General features: G+C 45.0%; 1 protein-coding gene across 1 annotated transcript; it reads right to left on the reverse strand.

The window, feature by feature from the left end:
* Positions 1-864: 864 nt before the first annotated feature.
* Positions 865-23,566, reverse strand: LOC116940665 (kinase non-catalytic C-lobe domain-containing protein 1-like). The gene is made up of 15 exons (XM_032950793.2): positions 22,974-23,566; positions 21,921-22,390; positions 21,103-21,196; positions 20,795-20,892; positions 20,052-20,329; positions 19,209-19,319; positions 17,188-17,326; positions 16,061-16,231; positions 15,508-15,729; positions 14,247-14,332; positions 12,296-12,437; positions 10,884-11,006; positions 10,444-10,503; positions 9,515-9,672; positions 865-4,884 (listed from the first exon to the last, which is right to left on the reverse strand). The coding sequence occupies exons 1-15, from the start codon at positions 23,140-23,142 to the stop codon at positions 4,653-4,655; spliced, it is 2,553 nt and encodes an 850-aa protein (XP_032806684.2). The 5' UTR covers positions 23,143-23,566; the 3' UTR covers positions 865-4,652.
* Between the last annotated feature and the right edge of the window lie 41 nt (positions 23,567-23,607).

Below are 23,607 nucleotides of genomic sequence, written 5' to 3' on the forward strand. Positions count from 1 at the left end.
GGGCTGGGGCTCCGCCGATTCCCGCGCTTGGTCGACGGCGACAGTAGAACTGCCCGCTTGATGCACCCATGCCGCAGCTTCTTCCTCAGGCGCCTCCACTCCGAGCTGGGCAAACAACTCCGCCGCAGCAGCCATCCTTCTCCAGTCGGCGGCAGTGAGGAGTCGTCCCTCACACGCTGCTCCGCGGGGATCGCCTCCTCAGGACCAATCGCCGCGGTCCTGGATTCCGGGGCTGTCGGGGGAATCACTTCTCCGTCGTCCACTTCGCCCGAAGACACAATGGTCGGAACCTTCTTCTTAGTCGACTTCGACATTGTAACTTTTAAATAAAATAAAAATTCTATATATAAAATATATTCTTTAACATTTCTGAATCCAAATGTAGTGATACACTCAGAGACACTAGGCATAGAAGGCACTCTATTTATTATAGCCTTTACAGGGTACAAGGGGTAACTACACTTTCAGAACAACTAACCGACTGAAGAAGACTGAAGAAGACTCCAGCATCCGACGGGATTCCACTCCAAACAACAGCCCCGAACCTTCGCTCGGGGTCCCCTTTCATCCTCTTGGCGTGGCCTCGCTCCGCCCCCGGCCACGCCCCCCTTCTGGAACCTACTAGTGAGTTTCCAGGCTTACCTCACGTGCCCCCTCTATCACCTTTGCCCTACATCCCTCTCTCTGCTTATCACGTGACCTGCTGACAGACAGGGCTGCTGCAACCGCAGACCCCTTTCCCTGCCAACAACCAGTGCTATGCTCCATAGTGACCCATTTTCTGTCACTACACATGTATTGTCCAACTAATGTTCGAGTTATGTATTTACATTTTTTAAAATGAATAAAGTCTCCAACAAACAATTAACTTAAACTTTTATTTCGTGACATTTGAAATAAAAAAATGTACAATAATTAAAACTCAGTTTTATTGGTGAAAATCAAAGCCATAAATGGAATCAGCTGTTAATGATGCTCTGTATAAAGTGATCATGAATGACTTCATACAAATTATATCCTTAGCTCTTTCGGTAAAGTCACGTTGAAGGGAAACAATAAAATATATATAAAACAATAAAAATTCTCACGACGTTTCGACCATAACGCAAACGGTGATCATCAGGTTTTTCACACCTGATGATCACCGTTTGGTTTTTCACACCTGATGATCACCGTTTGCATTATGGTTGAAACGTCGTGAGAATTGTTAGTTTTTCACACCTGATGATCACCGTTTGCATTATGGTCGAAACGTCGTGAGAATTTTTATTGTTTTATGTGAGAATTTTTATTGTTTTATATATATATTATTATTTTATTGTTTCCCTTCAACGTGACTTTACCGAAAGAGCTAAGAATACGAATTACTGCAGTCACGAAAGCTTTAAATCAAGACTTCATACAAGTTTGTTTGGCGCTACTGTTTCTACTTTTATAAAAAATTCACTCTTTGGTCAACACTGGAATAAATCGTTTTTTTTGGTCAAAAGTGGCCAGCGTATTGCACGCTTTAGTTTTGGATTCAAATGGGTAGTGTTGATAGAGATTATATTTCTTGGCAATATGTATTAATGCTTTGAAATACTGCAATGTACTACTCATTATTCTGATGGTTAATGCATCATGTTTGGGCCAAAAGTGGGACATGTTAAAAACACACATACTTTGTGACAATGTATGAAATACTGTTTGCATCAAATATTGAATTCACACATGTTTTGGACAGTGTTGAATACAATTTTCATAGTGGCTCAGAATGTTGCTTTGGAAGCAAAAGTGGCCCAGAGTAGTTTTGCTTTGACCTTTTTAAAAATGAAACCTTGATGATGTTTGTACCCGTTGTTGAATAAATACTTAAAATGTATTGCATTTATTTATGCAATGTAAATGTTTTTTATTCACTATTTATGATTGAAAACACTACATTGTACGTGTCAATAGCAAGTCGAAGAAGTCATCACCAGATGCTTATGGTGCCATCACACCGTGTAATCGCACGCTGTTGGAACTGTCGACACTCGACCTCCAAGGACCGCTCTTGCAGTCGGTCTGAACGTATACTAATGAGACTACTTGTAATGTGACGCAGTATTCGCTCACTCTCTTAGAGTGAGAACAACGCAGAAGCATGAGGAACCGCAGGCAAGCCGGAAGCCAGCGCCAATAATTGCCCAGGCTCTGTGGTCCTCTATATATAAAGGTGTTAGCCAAATAATGTCTTTACATGTGGATGTAAACCAGAGCAGTGGTGTAGTGGTTAGCACGCTGCGCTACGAACCTGGTGACCCGCTCACAGCCAACACCAGTGACGAATATCTGAACTCGTCCTGGGCCTCCCCTAGGTCGACTCAGCCTCAAATGAGTACCTGGTGTGGTGTGTAAACATTGCCACTAGAGAGACAAAGGCGGCCGGCCGTGATGCTGGCCACCCACCGCCTCGTGCGCCTTGCCGGCCTTCATAGGTGCTCGTAAACAGCTCTTGCTCCAGCAGTCTGTTCAGGCTATACGGGGGGATTTTTGTCTTTGTAAACCAGAGAATGCAGAGACAATGTTTTGCACGTGTGTAATGCAAGGGGGGGGGGGGAATGCTTGATCCCATACCGACCAAATAGGTGTGAGTCAGTCCAAATGTATGCTCTACTGCCTTCTCCTGGTACGTCAAGGGTATGGCACCTCACTGCCCATGGGAAGGGAGTCGATAATTGTGCGAACCACCAGACCTCAACTCCACATTGCTGGATTACCGGCTACGTGCGTTAGCTACCACCACCCAGTTGGTCTCTTGGTGAAAAAAAAAATACTTAGTTTTTGCACAAATCAGACTTAAAAAATGTCTGTAGTTTTTGACAAAGAAAAACCTGAATGTTTCTTTAAATAACTGACGATGAGCGTAAAAAGATGTTTAGTGATAAAAAAACCCCCGGAAAAAAACGATGTGCAAATCTGTCAGTTTTTAGTTGAAAATAGGAAACACGTGTTGGTTTGGCGTTTTACATAAACTGTAAATAATTACCTTATTCATTGTGAAATAGATTTTTTTGCAAACCTGTCATTTCGGTCCAAATGGACATGATGAATGTTATTTGAGAAAACAAATCTAACATTGAATGTATACATGCTTTACCTAATATATAACAAAAAGTAATGATTAAATATTGTGGGGGGAAAATATGAAACATTTAGCTTTTTTGACAAACCAAAAATAACACGCCAAAGTATATGGGCCAATTGTTTTTTTGTTAAACATTAAAGTAATTCAAATGAAGCCAAAGATGACTTTTTCAAATATTACGTTTGTAAAGCTATTGTTGGTGTGTACAAATTCTCGGTCCTTTCAAGGCAACTTGTTGGCTTTTCACGTCCTCTATGTCCGCCGCTGGCTCAAAAATAACCCCTTCTCATAAAAACTGCTTCTCACGTTCGGTTTCGTCATTTTATTTAACTCCATCGCGAAAAAGACAGCAGCATCCTCCATGAAGCAGTGACCGAATGACTGTTTAGCAGCAAATATCGCTTAAAAATGGTCCCTTAGCAAAGACGCGTTTGGTAGGGAATCGGGGAAAAGTGATTTTCAAGCCTGACATGGATACAGCTGAAACACGTGACTCTTGTGGATTCACTCGATACGAAACATTCCGGTGCAATGAAGATCTCCGTCAACTCTACTGCACTGCCGCTGGCTGTACTCTCTAAAGTACAAACATCGCAGTCCGTTAAGAGTGATGCTGAGCAATACATTTTGATGACCTATTTCTCCCGGTGATGTCGCAAAATGCATGAACAAGGAAACGTTCAGCCTGTTCAAAAGGTAAAAATGTCGTACAATAATCGTCACAAATAAATTATATAATTCGTGTCATGTTTTCTCTTTCACATATAGTACAGTATTTGCAGTTTTCAAAAAAACATGAACGATTCGTGAAATGTGTGGATTGATCTCATCGCGGATTTACACATCGAGCTTTCTCGGCCAAAACATAATCATATCGTATATTTATTTCTTAGTATCACGTCTATTGTTACCGGCACCACATTGGCATTCCAATGATGCGTCTGTATACACAACCTATAATATTTCCCTTTTTATTCAGAATGACGTACCGTAAACTCGGAGCGAAGAGATGGAAGATAACCATAATTAACGCGAGTTTCACTGGAACGCAATTTGTCTTGATGTGCGCGTGGTCATGCAAAGCGTGTATTGTATGTTCTTTTTGTGCATGCCTGTTTTACAGGGGAAAAACACACAAAGCATCTAGAGCTACGAAACCATTAAATACACGCATAAGACAATTCTGAATTGGCGAATTCACTTGAGGCTCATCTGTCTTAGCATTTGATCCAGACAACTGAGGAATGGCTTTACCTTCCAAGCTGTCTTTCTGGGGATTCAAAGTTTCATGCCGCAAGTGACGGGCACATCTTGCACGCACGTAAACGTGTGTGTGTGTGTGTTTGTGTCCGTCCAGGAGCATCCCACTCCAAAGAGGAGACGCGTATGTTTGCGTACGCGCCAATAGGAGTCGCGTATGTCCCATGCTGGAGGCGTATGGAGGACACCTCCCGTGACCGGCTTGCGCCACCACCACAGTCGCAAGCGCGGAGGCTCCCACTTGCGACGCCGCTGGACTTCTCTTAACTGGCGGCGGTCGTTACTGGAAAGTGGCCCTGACCTTGGCGAGCACCTCGTGCACCTTGCGGGAGTTGCGCTCGGCCGGCTGCCGGTGGTAGTTGGGTTCGTGCTGCGAGGCCAGCGCCTGCAGGTCGACGCCGCGGAAGCGGCAGATGCGTGCACGCAGCTGCACCTTCAGTTCTTCGTCGGGCGCCAGGGCGTACGTGCGACTCTGGAACGCCGCTATCTGGTGGACCGTCCTTGCCAGCGATCTGGGATGGCGGAGGCAGTGGGTGACGCGGCAGCGGTGACGAACAAAGACGGACGTTTCTGGTTACAGATGTGAATTGCGCTTGTGATCATGTACTGTTACCGTAATAGTTACTTGTGCAAATTACAAGCAATTCATATGTAGGTTTATTACATTTGTGATTCGTAATTGGTTTCTAAATTACACACCTACATCTTCTTTGGTTCTTTCGGTAAAGTCACGTAGAATGAGAATAAAATAATAAATTGATAAAATAAAATAACACAATAAAATTCTCATGACGTTTCGGTCACAACAAGCGGCCTTCATCAGGTGAAGGGACGAGACTGTCTGGAGGACAGCGCTGGAGCGAACACAGCCAAGCTCAGACCGCGACCTTTAAGCTGTGTAAGAAGAAACAGAGCGCCTTGACAAAGGAATTAGCATAGAATTTAGCATTGAAATAGCTGAGTGATTAGCTTGTGACTGGTCACAGAAATGGCTATGTTAAAGTCAAAGCATCCACATCCACAGAGGCACCCCTTGACAAAGGAATTAGCATAGAATTTAGCATTGAAATAGCTGAGTGATTAGCTTGTGACTGGTCACAGAAATGGCTATGTTGAAGTCAAAGCATACACATTCACAGAGGCACCTAGTACAAATCAAACAGGAGAATTTAGCATTGAAATAACTGAGGGATTAGCTTGTGACTGGTCATAGAAATAGTTATGTTAAAGTCAAAGCCTACACATCTACAGAGGCACCTAGTACAAATCAAACAGGAGAATTTAGCATTGAAATAACTGAGTGATTAGCTTGTGAATGGTCACAGAAATGGCTATGTTAAAGTCAAAGCCTACACATATGAGCTATTAACAGTAACTGGGTATACACTACACTATATAATGAATACTATATAGTAAACCAATAAAAAAAACCTAAAATATAAATTACCTCAATGTTATCAATAAACTCTATATATTCTCCAATCAGCTAAGCTACCAACAATAAGTCGTTATATATCGCAATGCTATATGGCGAAAAAATGGGTGGATTCTTACCCTCAACTTTAGCACCACGGATAGCTACGAGCCCCGTTCAGACGGACGAGTTCATCCATGGTCGGAACGGAGGAGGGGGAGAGAGACAGCTGCGAGGCGCTGTTATACACCATGTTGTAAACCATACCATTAACCGTGGTGTGAGAGGTATTGAGAGTCAATGCCAGCGAAAGAGCTGCGGTCTGAAGGTCATCGTAAAATACAATTAATTAAGAATGGAAATGGTTTAAAACATCTTTCCAATGGTTACTAAGCCAGAATCCATCTTCTCGGTTGAAATTGTCTCTGTGCTTGTATATGTGAATGGCCTCATGAACGAATCTCTCATGGTAGCCGGTTGGTTTGCAAAGAACCTCCGTCTTGGAGAAGTCAATGTCATGTGAGCCCACTGAATTATAACAGTGATCTGCCACGGCAGAGGAGTTCGTTCTACCGTGTTTCAAGTCTGCTTCATGTTCGCGGATGCGGTCCGAGATATGTCGTTTGGTTTCTCCAATGTAGCTACTACCACAGAGGCACTTTAGCTTGTAAACGCCCGGGTACTGTATGTCTGGAACAGCATCTTTTACAGATGGAACCAGATCACGGATTTTATGTACTGTGTTGAATCGGACCTGGATCTTGTGTTTATTCAGGATTTTGGAGATCTTTTTAGTGACCCCTGCAATGTAGGGTAAGGTGATGGTTTTGAGTGCCTTCACAAGAGGATCCTTGTTCATGACTGGAGTGATGGCTTTGCGGATTGTGTAGTCGGAGTAACCATTAGCCCTGAGAGCCTGGTGTACGTGCTTGAGTTCACTGGTAATGTGTTCCTGGTTGGAAATGCATTGGTCTCTATGGTATAGAGTCTTGATGAGGGTGTTCTTCTGGGATGGATGGTGGTGGGAATCCGGTTTCAAGCAAGCATCTGTATGGGTAGCTTTCCTGTAGATAGAGTGGTTCATTGAACCATCATGTCTCCTTTTAATTAATCTGATGGCTGGGTGTATGGAATTGATGTGGTCGCAGAATTGGTCTAGAGCAGCCTGGCCATGTGGCCAGATGACAAAAGTGTCATCCACGTACCTCTTCCATAAGGTCGGGCGTAGAGTGGCAGTCTGGATGGCGTCAGTTTCAAATTTTTCAATGAATACGTTGGCTACAACCGGAGATAGGGGGGAGCCCATTGGGGTGCCCTCAGTTTGTTTGTAGAAAGTTACATTCCAGGTGAAGTAGGTGTTGGTTAAGCAATGTCTCACCAGGGGGGGTACATCAGTATGCAGTCCTTGTTGAACCAGGTCTTCAATGATAGCGATGGTGTCAGGTACCGGGACTTTGGTGAACAAGGACACCACATCAAAACTGACAAGCAGGTCGTCTGGGGACAGGAAAATGCCTTTGATTGTCGATACCAGGTGAGTAGAATTTAGTACCGCAGAAGTGTTTTTTCCAGTGAAAGGTCGCAGTATATCAGCAAGAAAACGTGCCAGTTTATAGGTGGGGGAGTTGATAGTAGAGACGATGGGACGAAGGGGTGTATCTTCTTTGTGTATCTTTGGAAGGCCATATAATCTTGGTGGTCTGGCAGCAGAGGGTTTCAACGAGAACTGTTTGGTCTGATCAATTAATGCTAATGGTTACTCCGACTACACAATCCGCAAAGCCATCACTCCAGTCATGAAGAAGGATCCTCTTGTGGAGCCACTCAAAACCATCACCTTACCCTACATTGCAGGGGTCACTAAAAAGATCTCCAAAATCCTGAATAAACACAAGATCCAGGTCCGATTCAACACAGTACATAAAATCCGTGATCTGGTTCCATCTGTAAAAGATGCTGTTCCAGACATACAGTACCTGGGCGTTTACAAGCTAAAGTGCCTCTGTGGTAGTAGCTACATTGGAGAAACCAAACGACAAATCTCGGACCGCATCCGCGAACATAAAGCAGACTTGAAACATGGTAGAACGAACTCCTCTGCCGTGGCAGATCACTGTTATAATTCAGTGGGCTCACATGACATTGACTTCTCCAAGACGGAGGTTCTTTGCAAACCAACCGGCTACCATGAGAGATTCGTTCATGAGGCCATGCACATATACAAGCACAGAGACAATTTCAACCGAGAAGATGGATTCTGGCTTAGTAACCATTGGAAAGATGTTTTAAACCATTTCCGTTCTTAATTAATTGTATTTTACGATGACCTTCAGACCGCAGCTCTTTCGCTGGCATTGACTCTTAATACCTCTCACACCACAATTAATGGTATGGTTTACAACATGGAGTATAACAGCGCCTCACAGCTGTCTCTCTCCCCCTCCTCCGTTCTGACCATGGATGAACTCGTCCGTCTGAACGGGGCTCGTAGCTATCCGTGGTGCTAAAGTTGAGGGTAAGAATCCACCCATTTTTTCGCCATATAGCATTGTGATATATAACGACTTATTGTTGGTAGCTTAGCTGATTGGAGAATATATAGAGTTTATTTATAACATTGAGGTAATTTATATTTTAGTTTTTTTATTGGTTTACTATATAGTATTCATTATATAGTGTAGTGTATACCCAGTTACTGTTAATAGCTCATATGTGTAGGCTTTGACTTTAACATAGCCATTTCTGTGACCAGTCACAAGCTAATCACTCAGTTATTTCAATGCTAAATTCTTCTGTTTGATTTGTACTAGGTGCCTCTGTAGATGTGTAGGCTTTGACTTTAACATAACTATTTCTATGACCAGTCACAAGCTAATCCCTCAGTTATTTCAATGCTAAATTCTCCTGTTTGATTTGTACTAGGTGCCTTTGTGAATGTGTATGCTTTGACTTTAACATAGCCATTTCTGTGACCAGTCACAAGCTAATCACTCAGCTATTTCAATGCTAAATTCTATGCTAATTCCTTTGTCAAGGGGTGCCTCTGTGGATGTGTATGCTTTGACTTTAACATAGCCATTTCTGTGACCAGTCACAAGCTAATCACTCAGCTATTTCAATGCTAAATTCTATGCTAATTCCTTTGTCAAGGCGCTCTGTTTCTTCTTACACAGCTTAAAGGTCGCGGTCTGAGCTTGGCTGTGTTCGCTCCAGCGCTGTCCTCCAGACAGTCTCGTCCCTTCACCTGATGAAGGCCGCTTGTGTTGTGGCCGAAACGTCGTGAGAATTTTATTGTGTTATTTTATTTTATCAATTCATTATTTTATTCTCATTCTACGTGACTTTACCGAAAGAACCAAAGAAGATGAATCCTTGCAGTCACGAAAGCTTTAAATCGAAATTTACACACCTACAGGTAATTAATACCTAACACAAGATACTGAATTGGGAACTTCTATCAACATTTCCTCCAGTTATATGTAATTTTGAATGTATTTTGTCCATCTTTTAAAAAATCCACTGCTAGGTTAAGGCCTCCCCATGCCACGTTGACCATCTTAGCTTCCTGGTGCTGATATTTACACACCACACCAGGCTCAGTGAACCCAGGGGAGGCCCAGGAATAGGTTGAAGGATGCCAACCACCTAGTCACAGAGTTCGTAACATAGTGTGGAAATGACTGCACTGCCGCTCCCCGCAAATCGGCCCCACCGATAAGAGTTCGTACCTTAACTTGGGCCACTTGTACATCCTGTTGGCCATTGTGAAACCTCCAACTTCGAGCTGCTGCACGTGCATGGAGAAGAGGTGAGGGCAGGGGATGGTTGGCTTGGGCCGACTGGTATCGGCCTCCAGTAAACACTCGCTGTCACTCTTCAGGAATACCTGGGGGATGGGGGGGGGTAGTGAAAGACAGAAAGATGCGTGGGTGGATGAACACTGGGCATTGACCAGTGTAATTTGGTAGGGAGATGTGGGAGTACCCACACTGTACCCCACTAGTATAAATGTACTCATATTGCTGGGTGGACAGGATATAAGAAACTTGGCCCAACTGCTGCACCACGAGATAGAATTGAGCCAGTGACCTTTGTGTTGCAAGTCAAGTATGCTAACCATTCCACATCTTGGCAGCTCCCTTAGTTTCTCAGTTAATTTTATTTATCGTTAGGCATCTCAATGTGTGGCAAATCGCATACCTGTTTTTTGCAAAAAAACATTTATAATTAGCTACCTGTGGTCATTGAGTCACAGCAGGGTAAGATAAAGACCTGGAATGTGTTACTGACATCATCATCAATGTATAAACGTAAACCGTGACTGCTGGAGTACAACCCGCGACGCCAGAACAAAGGGGTATTTGAGATAATAATAATAATAAGAGACTCGATCAGTACGGAAGCGATTGTATATCAAATACAATGTGGACAAAACAAAGCGTTTGCTCCTTGAGAAGAAACATCTTTTCAGATCTCTCGCAGAGCGGTGCAACAGCTCTCCGTGTCAAAGAGCGATCCAAGGAAGTGGATATCACAGGGCTACCTCTGAGGTCTCTTCACACGTGACCTCTTGCTCTGAAAAGTTGAGGGCATCACTTTCTCACCCGCTCTGACGGGGAAAGATTGTGTGTGAATGTAACGGCCGGGAATGCTGCACCTTCACTGCCACCAGCTCCTCCATGATGGCCATCGCCTTGGAGGGAAGGCTTCTCCACACCTGTCAAAGTCACATGACACAACAGTGGACGAATGGATATTCAAGACCCTGTTGCTAGCTGCCGAGTTCTGACGGGATCGGGGATATTCATGAGATTTCATCATATGCTCTGAAGGTAATATGTGCAAGAGTGGTGGTGGTGGTGGTTGTGCCAGAGTCTGGGGCTGGATGTTCCTGGAAAGGTCACTTTAAAAAAAATACACGTTAATGTTTAACCTTATCAAAGTGAATAAATATTTATGTTATTTATACAGAGAAAAATAAAATGTCTTTATCTAGCCATTCGGAACCCACCAACCTGCGTACATTTTCAGTGCATGTACCCAGCATACAACGAGTGTAAACCGCAATAGGTCATCACTGGAGAGTGCGAGGCTCACGGGAAGCTGCCTAACGGTGAAGTTCTCCAGCCCGTTCAGGATCTGCATGCTGGACGCGAAGTTGCGCAGGCTGCTGCAGGTCTTGGCCACGTGCAGGAATTTGGAGAGAACAGCCAGCTGTGTCTGCGAGAGACGGTGACTAGACAATGACGATCCCCTTTAACAAAAACATTTTTGGTGAATCTCATTTCCAAGCGATCAGCGTCGCGTCATGTGACGGCAAATACATTTGTATCTCTTGCACAGCGGTGCAGCCCTTCTTCATGTTAGTGAACGGCCCACGGAAGTAAAGATCCCTGCATCAAGTGATCTCTGGTCCACACAGTAGAAGGCAGCATTTCCCCCACCCACTGATGCCACTGAGTTAACGTATGTCGCACAACAGTGAAACTGATATTTTTAATTCTCAGGGCTTATAATTGATCTAAATTGAGTGCAGAACCAATTGTATTTTGCCCTCACTCATATTATTTGTGCAGTAATTGGTGACCAGGATGAAACCATGAACTCATTACACTTGAGAACCCGGTTTAATCACAGACGTCTGCTGGTCACCGCCCGGTCACCCCCCCCGCTCCGTCGCAAGGCCTCTTAAACAAAGATGTAACCTCACTAAAAAAAAAAATCAGCTCCTATTTCATAGATATGTGCCCTGGCTGTCCAACAAAATTTTTGAAGCTTCATTAATGACGATAGAACTCTTTAAAAACATGAGAAAACGCTCTCTACTATTGTGCTCTAAGTGACGTTACAGCATTAACATATATAAGGAGTGCCATGAGGGTGGGCTTATTTCTCGTTAATGAAGGTTCATATTTGTCATTGGCACCCCAAGATACAGAGGCTAGGTGTGTATCTACAGCAGCTACTTTTATTTCCTTGCATATTCCTATCAAATCGCCATGAATATAGCACCAATGGGTCTTCTTTCTTCCTCTATTCCTGAACTAGCAGCACCAATATCATGACAAGAAGAACATTCACGAAGTTTAGCGCCATGCGAATTTCAGCATTTAACCAGCTTGTGAGATTCAAGCTTCCTGCCCAACTACTGATCTGTGAGCTCACCACCACACTGTCTGGCTTACATATTCCACAGAAACAACGGACAGCGCTTAGCCAAATCTTCACAAGCCATGGAAGATGCGGTTAACAAATGCAATATAAAAAATATCTGTTGCGTGTAACTTTGGCTATGACCGCCGGCCATCGGAGCACGTAACTTAGCACTGCGCCAAATGTAAATTTGAAGGCAGTGCTTCCGCAATTCATTAAATCTCAGACAGAGCAAATGGTATAGGTAATTTACTTGCAAGTGAAACTCTTAACAAGTGAAGCTCTTAAAAGTTTATTTTCATCGGCGATAAGTAACCATCATCATCGCTGTAAATCTCCCGTGTGCCGGAACGCACCTTGATGGAGTCACAGCTTAGGATCTCCGCGGACACCCAGGTGCTGATGTTGGCCGAGTGGTCCAGGAATTTCCACAGACTTCCCCGGGGCTTGCAGTCAGGCACAAACAGGCTGACTCCCTCCGGCGAGCAAATGGTCAGTCTAGTGTGCAGAATAGACGCACACACACGCACAAGTTAATGGGGTGGCAGGTTGGACCAGGTGTAACGCTTGTGTTTCACAGCAACAAGGGCCTGGAGTATGTAGTTGTTTTTATTCTCCCTGATCTGCATGGATTCTTCCAGGTTCTCTGGTTTAACTGCCGCAGCTAACATCGTATACAACGTTAACGGGTATTAGCCAAACATCCAATTGCTAAAAAAATACTTGAAAATTAATCAACTTGGATTACATATAGAAAAGTCGTCCCTTACTGCGCAACAACTTTGCAGGACCCTCCTTAAAAAGCGTAGAGACTCAGTAAGGCTGTACTTTAGTATAAATACATGTTCATTTTGATTCATTTGTTGTTTTTTTCTGACTTTATGTGAACGAAAAGACAAATTCGGCAGTTTTCTCATTGAAAATAGTAAAATTTCAAAATATCACTGTCCTGGTCACAAAAGCAAAGTTTGTGGGGAATAATAGCCATTCTTTGTACTTTTGAGGCATAAGCAATTAGGAAAAAAAACACTACCCAGGAACAAAAAAAATAATTGTTACACTGTTATCAGTGTCGATAATTTGAATGTTTCTGTCTGGTTTGTTCTGCCTTGCTTGTTCCATTAGCCCAAAGGTAATACACATGTCAATGCACTGCTGGATGAGGGCCTGCCCACACCGTGCTGTGATTGGGTTTATTTGATCACACTTCACCACGGTGGTCAGTGCATGTTGCGTGAAGGTTGGGGAGAAGAGGCTTGGAAAAACAATGCCACAGATTTTGATTTAAGGCTTTCGTGACTGCAGGGATTCATATTCTTGGTTCTTTCGGTAAAATCACGTAGAAGGGAAACAATAAAATAATAAAAATATAAAACATTGTTTTATAAAATAATAAAAATATAAAAATTGTTTTATATTTTGATTATTTCCCTTCTACGTGACTTTACCGAAAGAACCAAGAATATGAATCCCTGCAGTCACGAAAGCTTTAAATCAAAACAATGTTTTATATTTTTATGATTTTATTGTTTCCCTTCTACGTGACTTTACCGAAAGAACCAAGAATATGAATGCCACAGATGTTCCGGCACTGCCCTCTGCTGCTTTACAGCTACATTGCAGGCAGCGGTAGAGAAATGTTGTGCTCGTGAAGGGGCCCGCAACCAAAACAACACGTCAAGCATTTTTTTTTATAGAATTCGGTAACAACAAAAAAAAAGCGAAATATTTCAAGAGCCGCAATGCTTGCGAATACGAGACAGTGGTCCAACTCCTGTGCTACCGTGTTCAGGCTTGAACCTGTGACGAGATCAGGCGTATTCATGAGACTTCGTCAACGGTCCCGAAGGTAACATTTTCCTGTCATTGCATACACTGTAAGATATTGAGTTTTGACACGCATGGTTTGATTGTTTTACAATTATTCAGATTGTTTATTCCGGAAGGTCTCGCCGAGTCTCAAGACAAGGAGGGTCCCTGCCAACGTCGGAGTAGGAGGCAACGTTGCTGGCTGCGCGTGATCCCAACGAGTATGATTTTTTTTCAAGACAACTTTTCAGCAATGGGATGTTCTGCCAAAATCGTTTACAATGTTTTTTTTCCCAGTTATGGGAGGAAAAACGAAGAACCCAGAGGAAACCGACGCAGAATAGGGGGAGAACATTTAAACTCCACACGGTTCGCTGCTCACGTCGGGAATCAAACAGAGCCCACCACACATCACTCCCGAAGCATTGCAGCGTGAGCAACACGAGCAAGTTTTTTTTGTACCCCTCCACATCGATGATTTGATGACTCCACACCCACCTGTTGATTCCAGGCTGCAGATTCTCCCTGACGCCCTGCGCTCGTGTGTTCATGAAGTGCACGGGGAGGCACGACTTGAACATCACCTGTTGGAGGGTGGGAGTCATCAAGAGAAGTACCCAGCGGTCAACAATGACCTCAGAACATTGCAACGCGACAGCGACTCCAACCTGTCGTGTATAAAGCGGCAGCTTGGTTTAAAGAATGCCGTGGCAAATGTTTTAAGTTCCGAGTGCCTGAGAAAGCGAAGATCAGCAGAGCCCTTATTCCGCTAAGCCAAAGTCCCATTTGTTTTACATTGGATCGGCTGCTTAGATTTAATTTCTCCACGAGCTTCTATTCTGCACCTCTTCACTGCTCACATCCACTATCCACACATCTCGTTCCACTGCATCCTCGCATCTCATGCTTGGCCTCCCTCTACTCCTTTGCTCTTTGTGCCCTGAACCGCGACCAGCCAATCAATTGTTGTGAACCAAAGTATGCTGCTGGGTGGACAAAGGTGGTGGGGGGGGGGGGGTAAGGAACTTGCACTGCCTCACTGATAAAATCGGCTACCTCTCTATTGCAGCATGGCAGCTCCCTTTATTTCTCTACTAAAGTGGTAAAGATGTTACATTTCTATATGTGCGGCAAACCGGTAACTGTATTTAGCATTATTTTTGCATGCAGCTGTGGGTAATGCGAATAAAAAAAACCTTTTAACAACCCCGAATATTTATAAAACAAGCAGCTATTCTCCATCATTAGACCTCCTTTGCCAGTACCAAAATGTAATAATAGGGTTTTTCCCCTTTTTTCTGGCAACAAAACTGAAACCTATTTTTACAAGGATTCATGTCTGCATTAACCACAATACCTGCAGTCTAAATGTAAACAAAAACATACTATGATAATATATGCATTGTCCTTGAAACTGATTAGTCCACACCAAGGGACAGCTTTATTTTGAGCCTCGACCCAATTGGTGCTCGACCAGATGACGCCTTGCATTTTGACTGCAGGTGTTGTGGTTAATGCAGACATGAATCCTTGTAAAAAAAGGTTTCAGTTTTGTTGCCGGAAAAAAGGGGAAAAACCCTATTATTAAGCAGCTATTCTGTTATGTCCGAAAAAAAAGACCATTCCATAAATTTAAAACAGAAGTGTATGATGCACACGTCAAGTGGCGCACTAGAGCAAACGAGACGGAACACAGCGGCCCCGTCCCTCTACACAGCAGCACGAAACGGCGAGCCACGGATGTGCGGAGAAGCCATACCTCCTCCAGCAGGGTGAGCTGCAGCGCTATCTGCGTTGCGGTGTAATTGGCCAACATGAACGCCCCGGGGCTCTTGGCGCTGTGCTTGTACACGGAGGCGTCCCTCTCGCCGACCGAGGACATTTGTCGGAAGAGGCCCAGGCAGCCCGAGACGGACATCTGCTGCTGCACGGGCAACCGGGCCTTGTGTTGATCTCCCGTACCCGACGTCGGACGGGCTCTCTGCAAGGTGGACGCAAAATCACACATATAAGTGACACAACTACATTTCATGTTATTTGTTCATTTTGTGGAGTCATTTGCCGACTGGGCTGAGATGTACCAACTCACTACAGCTGAGAATCTCGTTTAGCTGCAAGTCTCAACAGTCACGGCTCGGTGCTCTAATATGGTATGAGCGCACGAAACCATCGGGCCACCTCATCGCACTACTTTGACTCATGTATATACGTATGTATGTTGAACTTCTGTCGCACCGGGCGTAGCCAACCGTGCTAATCGGAGGCGCAAGCGAGTGATTCAATTAAGCCTGTGACTTTACTTTCACACTTACCCGCGCTGCGCCGATGTCCAAGGAGGCGCGTGCCGATGCGGGGCCCGGTGAGAACACTGCGTAATCGTCGTCCTCCTCCAGGCTGCTCAGTGACCCTTGACCCCTGGAGTGGTCGCAATTGCTGCTGTGGTACAGAAGGTGCTGCCCCGCCGTCTCGTGGTATGAGACCACCTGCCATTGTGTCATGTCGTGGGTGTTGGGAAGGTAAAGAACACGTGGTTTGATTCAGGTGGTGGGCATTTGGAAGTGTCTTTATGTGTGCGCGTGTGTTTGACGTGGAGTGAAAACATTGGGTAGGCATGTTGGTAAGAAGGCTGCCAATAATTATGCAACAATCTGCATAACCAGGTGCCAGGCCTCTAGGCCAACTTATTACTCTTTCATAGAACTGGTATCGGCCCGATGCAAAATACTCTAAAGGTTTAACTAAATCAAACTAAATTGGCTATGTTTACATCTGAGTGACATGGCCAAGTTCAGGAGGAGGCAAGTGTAATTAAAATAACTCGGAAAAGATAGAGATGAAGGGGCAGAAAAATTAAGATGCTGCTTGAGGATTTGAAAAGAAGTGACATGAAGAAGAAATATCAAAATATCAAAATCGAGTGGCAGGTTCATGTTTGAGCCATGAACCTGCCACTCGGCAGATGACTAAAGATTAGAAATGGCCAAATCATGGCACCTTTGTAATTTCCCCATTTTTAGCAATGGAGAAATCAGCAAATTTTTGACCAAAACTGCGCAAACAAAATAACATTCACCAATGCATCAACTGGGACTATTCGCCGGGACATGAACCCCCCCATTTATGCCTGCTGCCCAATGGCAACTCAGAACAAACCGTTCACATCGCATTCCCTCTTCTTATGCAGTAATAATTCATAACAAATAAACAAACACCCCAGAGGCCGCGAGGCATGCGAGCAATTATAGCGAGTGAGCGATCAAGTCAGGTTTATTTGTTTAACCAGGTGAAAGCCCAAGAGACCAGGGTAACGGCTCGTTTTCAAGAATGACCTTGGACACCAAACGATGAAAGCAAAACAAATAAAATATAATACAGCAATGAGGATAAAAGTACAGTGATGCTCACCTCCCCCCTCACTGGCTCACCACACACGCCTCACCTTGTTTAAGATGAATCCCTGCAGCACGCTGGTGAGTTCCGCGTCACCCGCGAAGTCCACCCTGTAGCACGTCTGCAACCACATGTGCAGCAGATCCATGCTGCGCTGGCAGATCTTGGACGAATGTGGCGTGTAGACACTACGGGGGACAAGGAAGAGGATTGTTGCAAACAAGACACAAAAAAGAGAGGGGGCACAGAATGCTTGAAACAGCGGCCACTCGTATCCTGTGAATATGTATAATGTATAACAAAACCGTATTCTTGGGTTTCTTCTTCAGGCCGCTTGTGTTGCGATCGAAACGTCGTGGGTTTTTTGCTTTTAATTTGATTATTTTTGTTTTCTATCTACGGTGACTTCACCGAAAGAACCAAGAATATGAATTCCGGCAGTCACGATAGTTTTAAGCCTAAACATAACAAAACCGTTTTTGAGTTATCCTAGTGGATTGTCGGCAAATAACAAAAAAGGAAGACACACAAGGATCTCTTTCACCAGAAATAAAACAAAACCCCCACAACATTTGAGTTGATGATCCAAAATACCCTCCCGTACCAAAGTTTTTCAACAGGATGTGTGCCGGGGTTTTCCTCTTTAGACAAATGCCCCTGGAAAATATGGACCAAGAAGTCCTTTTGACTGATGGATCTGAATAATACATACGGACCGGGCGATTTCACGGTAGCGGTATTGCACGAACAATGTAAATGTATTACCTCTGGAAATGAAATGGGCTTTTAATGTAATCACTCCCAATCTGCTGAGTGAAAACATTTTAGAAACTGTAAATCCACAAATTATCATTATGTTAAACTAGCCTTTTGCCCATCCAAGGATGGGTGTATTGCAGTAAATCTGAAACTTGCAAACGAAAAGCAGACCACAACGTGATATATTCATTGCATTAATGCGTGTGCATTTTGTAAGGCCACGGTGACAGACTTATTTCATTTAAAGGTCCATCGTGACGTCCTTTTTACTTCTATGTCTCAACAGCGTCACAGAGATCACGTGATGACGTGAGGGTTCTACCTTTGTAGTGAGGGTTGTAAGTTGACGCCGAGGAGGGGGGAGGAGGCGCCTCGCCCCCCACGTGGAGTGACGTCAGCCACTGCCGAGGAGGGGGGAGGAGGCGCCTCGCCCCCCACGTGGAGTGACGTCAGCCACTAATTATTATTAATGGTGGGGGGGGGGGTGTCCATTTGGAGGACGTCACCTGTTCATGATTATTAATGAGGAGGGCTGTTCGATGTGGAGTGACGTCATCTGCTCATTATTATTAATGAGGGGGGGTTCTCAATGCGGAGTGATGTCACCCGCTCATGATTATTAATGAGGGGCGGGTCCATGTGGAGGACGTAACCTGTTCATGATTATTAATGAGGGGGACTGGTCGACGTGGAGTGACGTCATGCACGTTACACACTGACATTCTTGGGTAAATATAGTTCTAAATTGTGGGATTATCAAGTCCGGCATCTCATGCTGCAATTCCATTACCATGGCATTGACTGAATGTTGTACATGACCAATAAAAATGTCGTTTTTTTACACACTCAACACAAGGACTCACAATGAAAAAAAACCACATTTTCCAAGGTGTGAGGTCTAAGCACAGGCGACAACGGGTCTTGTGATAACCACAACGATGGGTGTACTGCTTCTATGTGTATGTATTCCCTATGGGCAAATATGCCCAACCTACAACCAAATCACCATGACGTCTACAATCACGTGACCGTGAACATGCCCAATTATGTCAGGTCAGATTAGCATTTGAATGGGACACTACCTGGGTACACCAGGTGTTGCATGTAGTCTTTGGCTACGAGGTGGCCAATTGATGGTATCACAGAAATGACTTCACTTCATCTGTGTGGAGCTTTGAGTGTCACACCCTCCAGTTATCGAATTGGCCAACCATCCCAACGCAGTACTCCCGTGAAAAATAGTTCTGAAAATCGGTGAAACTTTATTTGATAAAAAAAAGGAAATTATAAATTAAAGATGCTTCTCTTTACCTGGAGGCGTTTACAAACTGCTCCATGATAAAGCTGAGGAGCTGCTGAGGGGAAACAAAGTAGCGGTACGTGTAGAAGAACTGGTGAATGTATCCCTGGGACAGCGAATTCCTGTGACACACAGCACACGTGTGCGCGCGCACACACACGCACAACATGGAGAGAAAAAAAAAACGAGTTCAAACAGTCATGCATTCGCATGAATTATGTAACACTTTCCAACATGCATCTGTCTTCAAAAGCATTTCGTTAGCAGTACGGAAGCCTACAGATAGCAGTTAGGGCAAAATGCTTTTTCTCTGGTTTGTGACCCGGAATGCTGGGAAAGCAACCGTTCAATAATTTTGTTTTTTGTTCAATAGGGTAAGTGGCCAATAGCAACGCAATTGTATACTGAAGTCTTGTTCTTACTAGGTATGTTTACGAGTCTTACAGTGCCTCACTGTTAACAAAGGATGGACCTAATGTATAAACGCTTTCAACCAGAGTTGAAACTTTTAAAAGAGCATAAAGGCGTCAATCCACCTGCCCCAAATACGAGTTAATCTTTAAATTATTTCACTGGCTGGCAGCTCTGTGTTACCACAGAGGCTACTTAATGGCATATCCCAGCATTTGGAATTTTCAACGCAATCATCAGAAGCCAGAATTACATTAGACACAGCCGCACAATCCGAGCAGGGGATTTGCGATGCAAGGGTGCAGCGGCAAAACCAATGAACATTTAAGAGCACTTGGATATATATATTTCTAAAGCTATTCAATAGCTCTTGAAGGTGGCCCGTGAACTGGACATCATAAAGTAATAAAAGGAGGAAGCGGGTGGACGTCACTGGCTCGTACTTGGCATAGAGGTAGGACATGAGTCCGAGGGGGGTGCCTGCATGGACAAAGGCCGTCGATTCCTTTGGGGCACCCTCTTTGGGCGCGGCCGCCTGGAAGAGGAGGCCAAAGGTCGGTGGAGCAACGTCTTTCGCGTCGCCGGCCATCGCGTTTTCCTCCTCCTCCTCCTCCCCCATGTCGGTGGTCACGGAGCCCGGGCTGGGCTGCCCCGCAAATCGGCTCGTCTTGAGCGAGGGCAGGTCGTACAGGTTCAGGCCACATTGCTCAGCCGTCAGCAGCTGCGGGTTGGTGGCACAATGGCGATGATGACGGAGACAATAATAAATGTTGAACAGCTCTCTGATGTGTATTCAGATTGCACCGCATGCGTTGTTTTGACAGATAAGATAAGACGTGATGACCAAAGTTTTCCCTCCACGTGCTGCGAGCGTAGCCAGTAGAGGAAAACGTCGGACATCATGGCAAACAACACGTGGTACAACCTGAACACACATCATTGAGTTAAACAGCACAATCCCAAAATGCCTACTCACAAGTTGCGAATGCCGAAGTCATGGAATAAATGGAGAGGCATTGGGTGTAATGCTAAGAGCACCTCCGATTAGTATGGTTGGCAACGTACGGTGCGAAAGAAGTTCAACCTACATAAGAGTTCAACTTAAACTGGTCACCGTTTTAAAAATATTTTTAGCAATCAAAATCACGAGGGCCTGGTGCCTGCCACGGGGTCACAAGGTACACACCTCCAGGTAGGAGCGCACAAAGTGCATGAGTTCCACTTTGCCCTGTGTCTCCTCCATCTGGGACGTGAGCTTGAACAGTAGCCCACGATCGCCACCACCTGTTGGCGGAAACGGGCAACATCATCCGGCTACCCACAATGCAGAGTGGGCGATGTCATCTAGCCACCCGGCAGAAACATTTCACAGCAACGTTGCATAGAAGGCTGCAGTGCAGGTTACATACAACCTTATTACCACGAAGGGGTCCTTTTGAGAACACATTCGGATTCATGTTTGTGTCTGGTTTTGCTGCAGTGAGCTAGTCTCACTTTTGCTCTTGACGGATCCCTGCGTGAGCTTGCGGTAATACGTCTGCGTCTTTTTCAGGTTCTTCTTCTCCAGCATCAACTGCTGCTCCAGCTCCTGCAGGAAGAAGCATTTTTTATTTATTTGCGGCGGTAAACACCCCGGCAGAAATGTACGGAGGCGAAAAAAATTAATAATGGCCACATCATGGCAGCTTTTGTTATCACGTGCACATGATGTGTTGCACATATTAGCTGCGCCTATCCTGGATCCCCCCTAAAGCAACTCAGCCTTTTAAAAAAACTAAATCAAGTTTCCCGAATTGCATCCCAACTGTGCAATCGGCGTCAAATCATGAGACAAGGTGTGTATTCGGATTTGTCGCATAACACTGCAACGCTTCACGTTCGAGATGGCCCACATAGTGTATATCACATAGCTACCTCTGAGATGCCTTCAAGTGACCTCTTTTCCACATAGCAGGGGGCAGCGCTCAGCCACTGAGAGTAATGTCAATAGCAAGATAGTCAACCCGATATTTTTAATTCTCAGAGCTGGACTTTAGCCAAATTGACTGCAGAACCAAATATGGCACACGATGTTTTTGTTGTTGTTGCGCAGTCATTAGTGACCAGGTTGAGACAATCAGCTAACTAAACTTGAGAACCTAGATTAATATCGGGCAGCTGCCTAGATGTGAACCTAAGATCTAGGCGATGCCAGCTCAGGGTTTTTATCATCTTTTTTTTTTATCCTGGAGCCACTTCGACCACCTTGTGATTCAGCCGTAAACGAGTATCAGCCGAAGTGTGGCATACTTGTTGGCATCTGGTGTAAGCACCTGCAACCTCTCCTCCAGCCCGGCGCTCTGCCCGTATTTGCGGCCCAACGTCTGTGCATACGTCTTGATTTCCTCATTAAAGTCCGCCTCGCCGCGGAAGGCCAAGGCCCAGCCAAGGCATGTGGGCTGTGGCCCGGACGGACATGGGAAGTCCGAGCTGGGGGCACCGCTGCTGGCGCCGTCCCCGCTGCAGCTGCCGCTGCCTCCGTCTCCACCGCCGCCGCCGCCACCGCCAACGCTGCCACCGCTGCTGCTGTTGTTGTTGGTCATCCGGCTGCCACCGCCACCACCGCCACCAGCACTTCCGCTGCGAGTCTCTCCGCCGGGCCAGCCGAGAGTGACATTGGGACCCAAGGCGCCATCTCCCTCGTTCCCCTCCCACGACTCCCGGCTGTAGAGCTCGGAGAGAGAGGAGTTGGCGCTCTGGCAGCTGATTGGCCGTCGCAGCGCTGGCAGTGCCGCGGGGTTTCCTGTGAGTGGAAGGTGCAATGGCAAGACAGATGTTGCGTGAGAGCCACCTTTGTCTCAAAGGGCTATCACCTCGTTGGGCAGTTTTCTTTCATTCACTGACACATCAAAAATACCGATCGGCAAAACGGGAAAATACTTTCCTATCCTGAAATTTCTTTTGAATTCTCTCATGACATCCATTATTAATGCCGCAGCGTGTGTTAATTATTAAGAAGTAAAGAAAGTTATTTGCAGGCAAAGAACTTTCCTCTCCCAGTGGAAAATGACCCTATGTTCCTACATAGCACCTCTAGCGACTGCAGGGTTGACAGGAACAACGATCAGGGTCTCTCCACGATGCCGCGTGGGTCGTGGGGGGGTGTTGTGGTCGCATTTCACCGTGCAGCATGAACGCAAAAGTAAATTTGAATCAAGGAATTGACAGGTCGTGACACTCCCGAGAACTTACAAGCAACGCCGCCATTGGCAGCGATGACTGTTACTAGAATTCAGCGTCATTTCCTGAATGCTTTGAGCCACCGGACGCGTGGATAAAACAGAGGCTGGGCGCGGACGTTCACATCGCAAATTTTTTGCACGCACCGCTGCCTTCTCCGATGCCGGTGTTCTTCTGACAGACGGATTTCCAGACCTGGATTCCGGCCTGATCGTCGGGCGACTGCTCCGGTGCAGGAACCTCACTGACGTTGCCGGATGTCACGGCCGGATCCGGGCCTGCACGGGCGGCATTGGGGAAAAAATAAATAAACATTGGCTTAGATGCATCCAACGAGGCTATTACGAGACATAGAACTGAAAAAATTATCACATATGGGCAGTGTGTAAGTTACATTTGATTTAAATTAAACATCTCAATGGAATTTGTACATTTTATCGAAATTATGCGAGACGCAGTTTTTTTCGTCATTTGTATACATTGAATGTACTTTGTCCATCACAGAATATTACCAGTAAATGTTAACCAGTATTCGGTCCCATTGCTGTGTACGTTTTTGCAGTGGCACAAAGCATGAAAAATAAGAATAGGTTTTTACCCTTTCTGGCAATAAAACAGGTGTTAAGATGTTCAAAAACCAGATAGATACCTTGGACATGCAAACAAACATGCTCACCACAAGTACAATGTGAAGTTAATGCGAACTTGATGCCTTGAAAAAGGTTTCTATTTGGTGTTTGAACACCTTAATACTTGTTTTATTGCCAGAAAGGGTTAAAT

Source organism: Petromyzon marinus, chromosome 9, assembly GCF_048934315.1.
Source record: "Petromyzon marinus isolate PM22_M1 ecotype Great Lakes invasive population chromosome 9, UKy_Petmar_22M1.pri1.0, whole genome shotgun sequence".
NCBI lineage: Eukaryota > Metazoa > Chordata > Hyperoartia > Petromyzontiformes > Petromyzontidae > Petromyzon > Petromyzon marinus.

Coding starts and splice junctions, on each gene's coding strand:
- LOC116940665 (XM_032950793.2), bottom strand. CDS start 23,142: ATGTTTATTTATTTTTTCCCCAATGCCGCCCGTGCAGGCCCGGATCCG. Junction 16,232..17,187: donor AGGGATTCATCTTAAACAAG/GTGAGGCGTGTG, acceptor ACACAATGGCAG/GTGGTCTCATACCACGAGAC. Junction 15,730..16,060: donor TGGACATCGGCGCAGCGCGG/GTAAGTGTGAAA, acceptor TCCACCTTGCAG/AGAGCCCGTCCGACGTCGGG.